The sequence below is a fragment of the Macrosteles quadrilineatus genome, unplaced genomic scaffold, assembly GCF_028750875.1.
Source record: "Macrosteles quadrilineatus isolate MER2022 unplaced genomic scaffold, UCM_ALF_1.0 Scaffold_7__1_contigs__length_78375512, whole genome shotgun sequence".
Classification (NCBI taxonomy): domain Eukaryota; kingdom Metazoa; phylum Arthropoda; class Insecta; order Hemiptera; family Cicadellidae; genus Macrosteles; species Macrosteles quadrilineatus.
In genome coordinates this window covers 64,105,941-64,120,801 of record NW_026542600.1, presented here as the reverse complement: position 1 = coordinate 64,120,801, position 14,861 = coordinate 64,105,941, and the positions used below count along the sequence as shown (strand labels likewise).

The 14,861-nt window shown below is 32.9% G+C and overlaps 1 protein-coding gene and 1 long non-coding RNA gene across 5 annotated transcripts in view; both read right to left on the bottom strand.

The window, feature by feature from the left end:
• Positions 1-26: 26 nt before the first annotated feature.
• Positions 27-5,148, bottom strand: LOC128997742 (uncharacterized). The gene is made up of 2 exons (XR_008491138.1): positions 5,073-5,148; positions 27-461 (listed from the first exon to the last, which is right to left on the bottom strand). It is a non-coding gene; the product is annotated as an uncharacterized LOC128997742 (long non-coding RNA).
• A 4,542-nt stretch (positions 5,149-9,690) lies between these two features.
• Positions 9,691-14,861, bottom strand: part of LOC128997817 (mitogen-activated protein kinase-binding protein 1) — a 104,089-nt gene continuing 98,918 nt past the window's right edge. For 3 of the 4 annotated variants that reach the window (XM_054423554.1, XM_054423556.1, XM_054423555.1), the window contains exons 27-28: positions 11,429-11,631; positions 9,692-10,595 (exon numbers count right to left, since the gene is read on the bottom strand). In XM_054423554.1, coding sequence (XP_054279529.1) covers positions 10,270-10,595; positions 11,429-11,631 — 529 coding nt within the window. In that variant the 3' untranslated portion in view covers positions 9,692-10,269. Of the gene's footprint in view, positions 10,596-11,428; positions 11,632-14,861 lie in introns of all 4 variants that reach the window. The other variant, XM_054423558.1, reaches the window with a different exon arrangement.

Genomic DNA, 14,861 nt, shown 5'->3' with positions numbered 1-14,861 from the left:
ATTAAATGGAAAATCATAAAACTGTATTGAAATGCAATGCTTTATTTCAAAACTAAAACATAAGATCATTGAATTGAACAAGGTTTTGAACCAAACTTGGCATCAATAATTTATTTACAAATGTTGCAAAGTTTGATCTGTATACACATTACTTTGGAGTTGTTGTTGTTTCTTACTCTCAAGACAAAATTTGACTTTTCCCAAAGTAAGGGTTAAACAAAATAAATACAGTCAGTCCAAAAAGATGCACGTCACTTTTTCCTTTGATTCGATTCTTTGGATCGGACTCTAATTTTCTTCCTTTCTCTTTTAACTGTTCTAGGTTGCTCCTCTTTTATCTTTTCACCTCTTTTTTGTTCCTTATTCTTTTCCATCTCAAGGCTTATCTGTCTTGTTTGAAATGTAAGCCATGAGAAGAAAAGGTAGAGCAAGTTAAGTGCAAAGACGGCACCCCAGTTTATCTGCAGAGTGGAATAAAAGATATTATTAATAGAGAGTGGTGATTTTTACAAAACAAAAGCCCTAGTTCCAGATTATTGATCAAATAGAACTAAAAATCAAACAAAAGATGTATTCCAAATAAAACAAATGTTACAAGGAACATACAGATCTTGGACATGAGGGTGGAGGAAAAAAGAACAAAACACCCCTCCAAAAACAATTTACATGCCTAATGAAGTTTTATAGTCAACAGCAACATTACCACATATCGAATTATGTGTTTGTATGGATTAACAATGAAAGAAATTAATACAATGGCAGCGCTTAATTAAATGGCATACTTACAGATTGAATTAAAAGGAGTTTACATTAACAAACAGTAACAAAAATAATTTGGTGGTTTTTTTAATTTAGTCCAGGCAAATTAGATCAAATATAGGGTGTGCTCCCCAAAAAATCGTCTAAAGCTGGAAAGTGTTTTAATGCCTTTTGGGGGTCCCAAATAAGACTCCTTTGAGTTTGCGACGGATTCTAACGTCTGCTTAAGTTTTGGGAGTCGAAAAACTATGAAAATGTTGCACTTTTTTCAGTTTTTCGCTTATAACTCCTAAATAACGAATCCTAAGGAAAATGTTGTTCAAAAGTGTCTTTTAGTGCATTAAATTCCGCTTCAATTGATGCTAAATACGTCAAAATCGGCCAAGCCGTTTAGCCGCTGTAGCTTTTCAAAGTTGGGATATTTTCATCAACATGGCCAAAAGGTTGATTATTTGACCAATTTTCGGCTTACAACTCCTAAACGACGCATGCTATACAAAAATGCACCTGTAGTTAGTTTGGAAAACACATTATTCGGCGTAGAATTATGATTATGAATTATTAGATAGTGGTTTATTCCATGGTTATCATCCAGAGGTTTATCCAAGAATGTGTGAAGGGAAGGGTAGCAAGACCCCCTATGTAATTTTAAATCTAATATTGTTATCTGGGGTTAAAAAAATTCTAGGATTCGTCCTAAGCTCCCATTTATACGATCCCATCTCTGGACACTCCAAAATGGTGTTAAGCGATTTGAATATACAGGGTGACTGAAAAGTAACTTGCACCCCCCTTAACTTTTCAACCATTTGAGATATTTGAAATCTGTTTGTGGCAACCTTCCTAGCTATAAGGGGCCACAATAATTATGGTCAATTTCGAAAATTTTGCCCTTAGGGGTAGTGGGGGTAGGGGGTAGCTGAAAATTTTCAAATGACAATGATAGTCAAGTTTGGTATCATTTTACAGGTCTTGACGAAACATAACAATTAATATAAAGAGAATAAAAATCGGACCATTAATAACAAAATGGCAGTTCAAAATTACTTTTAATAAACATTGTCTTAATCATTTTTAGCTGCCATTTTGTTATTATTGGTTCGATTTCTATTTTCTTTATGTTAATTGTTATGTTTCGTCAAGACCTGTAAAATGATACCAAACTCGACCATACTTGCTATTTAAAAATTTTGAGCTACCCTCTACCCCCACTACCCCTAAGGGCAAAATTTTCGAAACTGACCATAATTATTGTAGCCCTTTATATCCAAACAAGTTGCCGCAAACCAATTTCAAATATCTCAAATAGTTAAAAAGTTAAACGGGGTGTAAGTTAATTTTCAGCCACCCTCATGGTTATTTGGATTTGAAACGTTTTAGGGCGCAATTTTGTTATTAGTGGGCCGATTTTGGTTTTATTTATATCAATTTGTACGTTTCGTCAAGACCTGTAAAATGATACCAAACTCGACTATACTTGTCATTTGAAAAATTTGAGCTACCCCCTACCCCCACTACCCCTAAGGGCAAAATTTTCAAAATTTACCATGATTATTGTGGCCCCTTATAGCTAAGAAGGTTGCCAAAAACAGATTTCAAATATCTCAAATGGTTGAAAAGTTAAGGGGGGTGCAAGTTACTTTTCAGTCACCCTGTATATTCAAATCGCTTAATACCATTTTGGAGTGTCCAGAGATGGGATCGTATAAATGGAAGCTTAGGACAAATCCTAGAATTTTTTTAACCCCAGATAACAATATTAGATTTAAAATTACATAGGGGGTCTTGCTACCCTTCCCTTCACACATTCTTGGATAAACCTCTGGATGATAACCATGGAATAAACCACTATCTAATAATTCATAATCATAATTCTACGCCGAATATTGTGTTTTCCAAACTAACTACAGGTGCATTTTTGTATAGCATGCGTCGTTTAGGAGTTGTAAGCCGAAAATTGGTCAAATAATCAACCTTTTGGCCATGTTGATGAAAATATCCCAACTTTGAAAAGCTACAGCGGCTTAACGGCTTGGCCGATTTTGACGTATTTAGCATCAATTGAAGCGGAATTTAATGTACTAAAAGACACTTCTGAACAACATTTTCCTTAGGATTCGTTATTTAGGAGTTATAAGCGAAAAACTGAAAAAAGTGCAACATTTTCATAGTTTTTCGACTCCCAAAACTTAAGCAGACGTTAGAATCCGTCGCAAACTCAAAGGATTCTTATTTGGGACCCCCAAAAGGCATTAAAACACTTTCCAGCTTTAGACGATTTTTTGGGGAGCATATGTCTAATTTGCCTGGACTAATTGTTTATTTTTGCTGTTAAAAGTTATTAAAATGTCAACCTAAATGAGTAAGCAACATTATAAAATTTAATGAAACATTTGGAAACAATACATTAGACTCCCTCTTATCCGGACACCTTTTGACCGGACATCGGTTTAACCGGACTACACTCTGCGGAAATGGCATCTCTTTAACCGAACAATTTTTATCATCAAATTGGTTTAACCGGACTTGATCGGCAGGAAGTGGACTGAAACGACTGTTCTCGTGGGAAAGATTTGAGACCAGTGATCACGCGTCTAAATACAATGCTCTCCTAAATTTAAGTTGAATATCACAGTAAACGGTCCGTTTTAACGAGTTTTTGGGGTCGTCAGTTTAACCGAAAAACCCGTTATCCGGACTGGCCTCGGTCCCGAGGAGTCCGAATAAGAGGGAGTCTACTGTAGATCTCTGGTTAGGGTGTATCAGTGTCAAACTTTTATCTTAAAAATGCCTTCATTAAGAGTGTGGAGAGTGTTAAATTAAAATATCCTAAACAGCTTACACTTTATGCATAACGAGAGTTTTTAAATTAATATTCCAGATATATTGAATACGCTACGCTACAAACTTGAAACTCTACAGTTATTTTTGTAGTTTAGCTGCTCGATAACCAGGCTCAAATGGGCCACTGGTAGGCCAAATTTAGAAAAAGGCCGGACCATCAAGATGCCATTTAAATCACTTAAAATTTAAATCAGGGTTACCCATTAGTGAATTTGAGACATCCAAAGTTTGAGACAATGCGGTGACAAAAATAATAGGGTAACAATAAATAATTGCAGTTTAGGAGTGATGACCTTAATTATGAGCGGGTGCGAGTGCACGTAAGTGGGTTCCGTGTTTTGTCCCCCAATTTATCAGTAACTTGCCAGTACTGTAGTAGTGCAGTTCGGCATTGCGCATTATTAATTACTGTACCTACTTAATAATAATCGAATGTTAGAAATGATTATCTATCTAATTTCATATTAAATTACTGTACGATTTAGAACTGTTCCATATTGTACTTTACTTAAAGTATGAAATTACATACATACGGTACTATTTCCTTTAGGAATTTAGGATATTATTTTTAGTATTGAGATAGAGCCTGATTACTAGATATTTGGATTATTGAGGGCTGAATAGAAAAATCTAGGTTCTACTGTATTTAAAAAATATGCCCCCAAAACTCTTTTGATCCTGATCAATCAGAACAAAATAGTGGAACAACAAAAATACAACAAAACCAGCAAAAAATCTTGAGGGTAAAAATCACTGAGCTATAATGAGTACCTGGAGGTAGTCCTTCTCAAGTAGTGCTTTGGGAAGGAAATTTGTAACCATGTACATATTTGTAAAATAATTTATGCGATGTATGTTTCATCTTTACCAACAACAATTAATTGGTTTGACTTAAAGCTTAACATAACAAGGGGTTCAATTGAATTCATTAGCTGTTGGTAAAACTGAATGAGGAATAATTGTCCCTCTGGGCAAGATTTACTATTGAACTTCTCCCTATAGGTATTAATTATTACCACAGTTCTTCCAATTGGAGTATTTTTTCAAGTTTCAAATTTTCATTAATTCAAATAGAGAAAAATCACTAAAACTACTTCAATCAAAAAGTTCCCTCAGAAAGTCTAACATTTGGTTTATCTGACATTGTCTGTTCAAAAGTATAAGGACCCTCAAACATTTTATTAAACCTGATTATTGGAAGTAAGCTAGTTTCAGAATTGATTGTTTCATTCTTCTTTTCACATAATTTTTACATCCCATTAATAATAGGATAAAAACAGTCAATTTAACATATTACACTGCATCATTACAAATATCACTCTATTTTCTCTACATGTAGGCCTCAAGTTAAATTATGTTAAAAAAAGAAGAAAAACACAATGATATGTTGCTAAGTTACTCTGCATGAAACTATTTTGCTATAAGGTTACTGTAAAAAATAACTTTAGTAAACAAAATGCAATATTTACATTCATCTTTTGGATGCCCATAATCCGATGTCGAGAGAATGTTGATGTTGATGTTGTTCATTGAATACGATTTCAGATAATGAAAACGCTGATTAGACATGATTAATATTATTTTGTTGAGTGTGAGATAACAAAAATTTATGAACTGTCTAATAATGATGTACCATATACTTACTATATGTCCCTTTTACTGATCAAATAACCTGGATTTGTTTAGCATAAGTTTTACTTAGGGTTGTGTAAACAGATTACCAAAATCAACTTCACTACAGTTAGTATTGAAAAGTTTGAAGAGGAGGCATTACAGGTAGTTCTCAATAGCTGTTTAGTGCTAGCTACTCACTAGCACATATTTAAGCATTATTATTATTACTATGGTACCAAGATTGGATGGTTACCTTGTTTATGATAAACAAATCATGAGTAAAGCATGATTTAATTTATTTAAAAGATAGGAATTTAAATTTTGAAAATAAATCAAGAATTTAAGATTTTTACGAAGATGATGCATTTGACATTGTCAGATATAAAATCTAAATATTTCAATAAATCTTAATATTGGCATGGACAGAGTGCACATTATACTAGTTGGAAGAATAAATACCCCCGCTGCATCAAACCTGCAGACTAAGCGAATTTCCATCTACCTGGCTGGAATTCCACTAAATTATTCCCTTAAAATGATCAGATTTATCTATTTAAATATCATTAATTGTTTATGAGTAATTAGGTTTGCTGCTACTGGGAAGACAATAAGGTGTGTTTGTTATTTAAATATTGATAGCTTAGAATGAAGTAAAAAAATTCCAAATTCCACTAAAATATGTACATAGACAAGCAAGCTACAACAGTTTATTTACTCTCCATAAGAATAACATGCTAATTTTAAATGTAATTTTTTTTTTATTTCTTCCGTAACCGTCAGGCACACAATAACGTTTCAATATAATAAATTATTTTTATTTTTGAGATACAAATTGGTTAGGAAAGAAATTGCATTATTCTATGTTTTTGGGATGAAAAATGGGAAAACCCCATAAACCCTTGTTCCCGTTAGTCCGATCATGCTGGTTCGCAAACTCGTTGGAATGAATGTAGGTTTACACGTTAATACTAAATTTCATCAACTCGAGTTATCGCGCTAACGGACATATATATAAATACTTAATAAATAAATATGAGTTTGAACCGATAGTGTTTTTGGCCTCAGGGGACCTCAAAACGAAAAAGTAAATTGTTCCCGGGTTCAGATCTTACCTACGGTAATAACTCATTCCCTTAATGGGAAATTCGCTAAAAGGAAAAAGCTTATGTTTGTGTTCTAGCATTACTCTAAAACACTTTTAATTATTATCTAAATTTAATGTTAACACTATTCAATCTCTTTCAGTCTTTAGTTAATAAAATTTTTGAATTTACTAACTAAAAACTGTGTGTATTATCTAACTGATTTACTGTACAGTTAAGTTATGTACAGTTAGCTGCCTAGAATCGCGAAAAACGAGTAAAATCTTTCAGAACAAAACGCACAGGTGGAATTATTTCTAGTTGAGAAACTCCTAAAAACAACAATTACAAAAAATTGTTATTAATGTTAACTGTAAGTGAATTCGAAACAGAGAGACATTGACCTAGGACCCAATATAACTTCAACAACTAATGGCATGGTTAATTATTTTTAACATTAATCGATCTGTTAAGCTAGGGAACCTTCTTAAATAAAGGAACTTCCGTTTTCGTGAATTAGATAGTATGTATTTTAATTTCAATAGTCTATAGAACAGGAAACAACAGGAAAATCAAATAGTAAAACTTTATAGAAATGTTGTAATTTTGGTATTTTTATAAAACATTTACAAGCAATATACATAATGTGCATGAGTTCGTTTCTTCAATTCTCAACAAATAATTTATAAATTATTATTAAATTAATCGTTAAGAACTATCATTAATATGTTTTGTATTAAAAAGATCTTTAGACAGTAATTTAGTTAAAGTTGTTACATTCAATGTTATTTTCCGCAATACGACTGTGATTTTGAAATATCTAACACAACCAAATAAATACTTGTCACAATGGGTGATTTAAGTATTGAATATTTTGTGAGTAAAATAACACTAACTGGTTTAAATCGCTGGTACTGAATTAAATTAAATATAATTACAAGGTTACTTTAAAACATACTTAATCTGTGATTTTCAACACTTCAAAAGTCATATAAATTAGGATAACCATAAAAAATCTAAAGGATTAATGAATGTTTTTACATTAGCAGGACAGTTTATGAAAATGATATTTACTGTTTACAGCAGTTATTCAAAATGATTTGACACACTTAATCTGCAAACAAAAGAAAACTGAACTTGTATAGGATAAAAACTGTTTTATGTTGTAAAGAAACAACAAATAAATGGTTTATTTCATTTTAATCTAATATACAAACATAGTACATGAAAATGGAGCAGAGATCATTATTTGTTATCTTCTATTTCTACTATACTGATTCATAAGTCTCTACTCCTGCCTTGTTTTTGTTGTTTTTAAAGGCCCACACAGAGAAATCACTAGGACAAGTTTCTGTTAATAATACTAGTATAATACAAAATGGCTACAGAGGACTATGGAAAACCGCCCTCAAATCACAGAGTTTAACCTTAAAATTATGTTATTAACACAAAGAAATAAATATTAACTTAACTAACAATAATTGTTTTAAGGCCAATAAGTACAATTAGCGCTCTGGACAGTAATACAAGACAACTATAAATCTAGAAGTTGTGATAATTAAAAGTTGAAAGTTTAAACGTAGGAACAGGCATTGTACACTGATAATACTATTATGTCTTTTGTTGCTGATATTCACAGACTCAATGACGAGTTCACTAAATAACAATAGGAAAGACGCAATTTTATTCTGTCATACATTGAAAACTTCACAACTGACTCGTAACAATTAACATAATTTTTACATAAAATACCGAATTACAATTGATCAACAATAATCACATAATAACAAATTAAAATTAGCATAATGGAATAATTTAGTAAACAAATTACATTCGTAGAATAGTTTTTTAAACCAACGTTAAACATTCACAAGTCAACATCAGGATAGTAATTAAATTTGTCTTAACTATTTTTGATTTAAACAAGAAAATGAGCCATTCAGGACAATTTGAAATGTTTAATTGAGGAACTAGGTTCTACATGTTCTGGGTTAGTGTTACTGTACTAATCTTTCTAAACCAAAACTTAAACTCTGACAAAAGTAAATCCTAGCAAACCACTAATATTGGAAAAGGCTTATTCCCTGAGAATTAAGGAGACAAAGGACAGGATAGGCAGGCTTACCTTAAACATTTTAGGCATCCCATTTCACTACAATAACACAAAAGAAAACACAAAGGAATCACTGAATATTTCGAACCCACTGGCTCCTTTCTCAACATTAGATTCTGGAATGCTTCTAGACTACTATCTTTGTATTTAATTTTTTTTTTTTAATAGTTATTTTGTGTGTATACTTATTGTGGAATGGGAATAAAACTTATTTGATTTGATTTGGAAGAATCTAATATGACTCTCAGTGGCCTCGAAATATTCAGTGTTTCCTTTGTGTTTTCTTTTAGGTGACTGTAGTGAAGATACCTACAATTGTTAAGGTCAGCCTGCCTATTCTTTCCTTCGTCTCCTTATTAGCCCAGGCACTTTAGGTAAAAATATAACAAATTAATAACTAGCTGATTTTTTGTGTGGTGATAGTATGTTAATTAGGTAAGTATTTCCTGAAAGTTCCCCTCACTTCCTACGCTTGCTTCACCCGGTACAGGTTTAGATATGGTCTAAGTGATGTAATAATACAAAAATCTTTATTGATTGACACCAATGTCACAAATTTTAGTGGTTTTAGTCTTAAATCATTCAGAATGAAAGTGGTCATACTAAATTATTACCACAACTATATTTCATAGAACTTAAAGGCGGTTTTATTTTATATATTTTTTATTTTTATAGTAAATTTTAGGTTTTTAAGTGTTTTTGCTGAGATTTTCAGTACTCTTGATATAGTAGAGTCTCCTTCTCTTAAGAAGTTGGAGATGTTTTTGACTGCCCAGAATAAAATAAAACTAAAACCAGACTAAAACCACTAAAATCGGTGACATTGGTGTCAATCAATAAAGATTTTTGTGTTTTTACATCACTTAGACCCTTTCTAGCCCTGTACCGGGGGAAACAAGCGGAGGAAGTGAGGGGAACTTTCAGGAAATACTTACCTAATAACATACTAAAAGCACACCAAAAATCAGCTAGTTATTAATTGGTTCTATTTGAGGGGATTATTTTGTCTAAAATTCCTGGGCTATATAGGTTTGACATGATTTGAGACCTGATCCAAGTTTTAAATAAAATTTTAAACATTGTGATAATTAAAGTTTGAAATAGCTTTTGGAATTTATATTTAGTAGAACTTAATTCTATCTTAAATGAATTGTCTGAATGGCTCTTTTGAAATAATCGACAGCAAATCATGAATCATAAATAGGTATTTCCCATTATTTATTGAAACTTTAAAGATTAAATCATTAAATCATCATAAACATGTCTAACTTTGAAAAAAAAAAATCATTTAAGAAGTAACATTAACATGCTCAAATTAGTAAATTCAACTACTTAAAATTAAATAACAATAATTATGTTGTAATGCTTTTAGCAATCTAGCTATTCACTTGATATGAATTAACATTGGAAAAAACATAAGATTAAAATAGCTAAGGGAATTCACATTTTAAATGTAACCGCTTTTGCTATATCTGTCTTACAGACTGATAAATACGAAAATCAATTCCTAAGATAAAGACATTTATTTTCTACACATTAAAACAGTACAAAATAAGTTATACCCACGATTAATTATTAAGACGTAAAATTCTTTTCTTTCATGCAACTAGAATTGTGATAACTGCACGTATAAACACAGTCATTCGTATTAAAAACACTAAATTTTCTACTGTTGTCTAATTTACCTATCAAGCGATCGACAAATCGTAAAATGAGCATGTTCTTACTATAGTTCTTATCGTAAGCAAGGACCACAGACATAATCATCACATCTAGAATACTCGATACTAACATTCTATAAACAATTAAACCTAGTTTTGGCATTCAAACTCGTAGAAAGTATTCTGACGGAACGATTCAATTTTTTGGTTCTGACATTTTCTGCTGAACCATAGATATTAGAATGTCTGAGCATTGTTGCACCATGGACACCACTTCACTGTTACTCGCTGAGTCGCTTGGGAGAGAGTCCAGTGCCTCTTGTATCTTATTCGTCATCGCAGCTTTGCTTAGAGATTTTATGTACTCCTGAATAGCTTCCTGGAAGCTGTTTTTCCAAATGCTCCGTTCAGACATGTCTACTGTTTCATCAGCTAGCCGTCGTTGCATTTGGTTCATGAACTCCAAGATCATTGATTGTTGATTGTCTAGAAGCTCCTTCATGTTGTCTAACAGTTGTGGCACTGTAAACAAATGACATTGCAACTGATTAAGACAAACTGCATAATATAAAGTTATCGTATCTTGTCAGTTTTAAGCTTTTTTGAATTTTGAATGGATTACCATTAGTTTTGGGTAAAACCATTCATTATTAAATCTTACATAAAATTTAAGAAAGTTTATATTGGTACTCTCTTCAATCTGTTTACGGATTAAGACTAGTAATCGATGGACTACTCAAAAAGGCTAAAGATGGACAAGGTACCTTTATTCATTATTTATTCATTAACTTGCTACAGGACATACAAAGTCTGTTAAAAAAGTATTGGACCTTACTTTTTACCTAGTAATCCGACAGCCCCATTGAGCTACACCCTGGCGCATAAATCGAGGCAACTGTAAAGCACGTCACGTGACTTTGACATGGTGTCAGTTTGTTGTCGACCTTCAAACGTGAAACTGTGATTGTCATGTTTTTGTGCTAAGCAAAATGAAAAAACGGGTGCCGGTTATCGTCATTGTCCGCAATCTCGGCAAAATCATGAACATTTCTCACAGCCGTGAAGACGTCATTATTGTCTATCATTGTCTTCAATTGAATTTAATAAATTGATCAGCCTAAACTGTGAACAACTTTGTATCGATCCCTGGATTTTTCTCGGCTCTTTTTGAGCACTTGGAGGAAGAAATTTGAGTGTGGCTGGTTCTAGGGGTAGGCCTAGCCTGACTTTGTGAAAACTAGTGTACCCCCCCCCCCTAGAATTTTACGTCACATGGACCTTACTACGACCGGTTGAATGCTAATAAAGTAGGCCTACTTTTTTAAAGGAAGTGACGTAAGAAGTGTACTTTTTACCTGGTGTGTTATCAAAATCAACATTATAAGCTGCCTTGGAGGAGGCATCTTCTAGGTTGGATGTGGATCGCACCATGCCTGATGCACTACGGACTGGCTTGTTGAGTGTGCGGGAGGCTAGACGTTGTGAGTGAGCAAGGTCTCTTTCAGATCCACTCCTTCCTAGGCCAGAAGCAGGCGCAACACGACGACTCATCGCTGTCCTGTAAACATGTGGTGTTGTTTATAACACTAGAACTATCTATCAGTAACCCTTAGGTTCAGTCAAGTTAGGTTCAGGTCTGCTAGTCAAAATAATTTTTAAATATATCAATTTTTTTATGGCAACCGGAGCGACAGATAAAATTACACTGCCAGAGATTTTGCTTGTGCTGGAAAGTAGCATCTTCAGTAACCAGAAAACCGAGGTTGTCGCTTTGCATAGTGAAACGTTGAAGTGAATTTCACCCACTCAAGACATTGGCTGCGGATGTGAAAATTAACTAAGGTCCAAATGTATATTGACGAGCTATTAAAGAATAGAATGGCATTGTTAATAAATTGTCCTGTTTTCATGAACTTTTTGGTTTGACAAGACAACGACTAGTCACAAAAATCAGGTTTTTTTAACTAATACAGCAATTCAATACAATATCTGATATTGCTTTTGGTTAGTGATGGGACGGTACTTAACGTCAAATGTTGGTTCCACCAGTTCTTGGGAAAAGTACCGGGACCGAGAATCGATGGTGAAATGTCGGTACCAATACCTTCGGTACTAAGTTAATTGGTTATATTTTTTTCCTACAGTTACCTAACAATGTACATGTTCTCTCACTGATTTGAGAAAGCAAAGTGGCCAATTCGCTCATCAGTGAGACAATGTTAACATTGTCTCACTCTAATTACTTTGTCTCACTCCAGATTTGCAACGTGAAGGCACGAAATAGTGAGCGCGTAACATGCAGGCAACGTCGTGTGCACGCGAAATACGTTGGCAGCACTGGCTGTAAATCAGCTGGTCAACTGTTGTACTGTTGTATTTGACACTTCACATTAAATGTTATATTAAAAGTTCACTTCTGTGTAAAAATAGGTTATGTTTGAAGAAACATAAGACCAATTTATTTGTTTTATGGTAACTGTAGGAAAAGTATAATGTGCAACTCGAGTTCAAAGTACAATTGCCTCACTCGAGAAACCATTCCTCACTCGCCTACGGCTCGTGAGTAAGGATTTCTCTCGAGTGAGTCAATTGTTCACTTTTCTCACTAGTTGCACAAATAACTATTATTTACTCATTAAAAAAAATCAAATTGTCAACCATGATGATTATTTTTCACTTAAGGCTATTTGAAACGTCATATTTACCATGAAATATTATCAATAATAGGCTATATGATGATTATTTCAGTGTTAGTTGGTTAACTTATCATCACTATAGTCAGCTGATAGAGTGGTGCAAACATCGACTGCAATTACAGTACTCCACCATCTTCAAGCAGAAGGCAGAAGGCAAGCTTAATAAAGACTGGATCAATTAAATGGTTTATTTGTTCGCAAGAAAATTATTACACTACCTTAATACCATCCTTTCCTTATCTGAGGTAGATTAATAATAGTTACAGGATTATTTTATTTAATTCATGCTGTTCTTTATCTTTATTGTACTTTGTTTTGCACGAACTATGGAAATTCAGAAGCAACATAAATAGCGCTGAATGTACGACTCGAACCTCAAACTCAATCCAGTTCACTCTAACTGTTTGACTCAGTCCAGTCCAGTCAGTGGCTGAATTCATATTTTTAAGCCCAATGGTTAAATGTTGGGTTATTCATGATATCATATTGCATTCGATCTGTAACCACCGTGACAAATGGCAACACTGCGCGTTGCGTAAGACTACTATTTCAAATTTCAAGTTCAACGGTAAAATTTATTTATTGATGGATGAAACTACATGGCTAAATGACAAACAGCAAAGCCTTCATTCAGCAAACCAAAAAGGGCTTTTATTTGTTATTGTTTGTATGCTTTGTTAGGTGGGTACTAAATTTGGTTGTCTTTCTCTTTCTGGAGCGAGGTGAGAAAGTTTAAATGTACTTTAACGTCATCTGTCGCCTGTCAAGTTTATATGAAATTGAAGAATGAGCCTTTGTTTTTGTCGGATTTCTTAAATAATTTATATGTTGATGTGAATAATTAAACTTGTTTTTTTTCTGTAAATAAAAAGTGAAAGTGGATTAGTTTATTTAAGGAATGTAGGGCTACCACAAGGTGTACTTCGCAAGTTTGGAAGTATTTTAAAATTAATAAAGCAAACAACAGATTTTCGAAATGCATCATATTATTTAATTGGCTTATCTCCAGAGCTGGGGGGTCTAAAAGGACTTTTAACCTAATGAAATACCTAAAAACCCACAATACTGGTACAGGCACTAGGCCTACAAAAAACCCATTACAGTCACCAAACTAAGCCTTTAATTTTTTTTTCATCAAGCCGTGCAGGTTAAACTAAGTTATAACCTCAAATGAATATGTAGACCTATTTTCTAAAAATGTTTGTTCAAAATGTCAAAATCCATAAATACTTTTGTTCTAAATTTTCCTTAATACTGGAGGCTTAAATTCATTTATTTATTTACCAATGGCAATACACCAATTTACAAAGATTATAATGGTTTGACAGCTACAACAGTGATTGTTTGTGTTTTGTGCTAGGCACTAACGATAATAAACAATGGAAAAAAATAACAATAATAGAAATGAAACGAGTAACAATAATAAACAATGAAATGAATAACAATAATAAAACATTGAATGGACAACAATAATAATGATTTGAAGTAACATACAACATGATCAATAACAGCACCAACAGTGAAATGTTATTAAATATAAAATCAACTTAATGCAGGCTATAGGTACAAAATGACTCAAAATGATTTCCTTCTAAATATTTAGTTACGCCTAGAACTTAACAGGCAGTTAACTTAATTTAACAAATTTCCAGAGCCACTTTTCTTTCCAAGGTTAGTAGCCTATGTTAAATCTATTGGTTTAGCAGTGAATAATTTCAACAAATAGGCTTATATTTAACACTTCTGGAATGGTATATATTGTTTTGATTTAAATGAGTTAGGTGGATAAATTGTTTTTTGTACTAATAGGCCTTAGTTTTATTTTCTTAACCCCTTAATATAACAAAACTACACTAATGAAAAATAATCAGTTTTGAAAATTGAAATAGAGATAGGCCTACTGTATTTTGTTTAAAAAATAAAACAATGAAGTAGGCCAAGCCTTATTTAAAAATAGGTACCTATGGTACCGGAACCGAGAATTGAGAATAATTTGGTTAGAAACCGGTACTGGTACTGACATTGAAAAAGGGGTACCGACCCATCACTACTTTTGGTGTAAATAGATATAGGAAAATTATGTATCTATGTG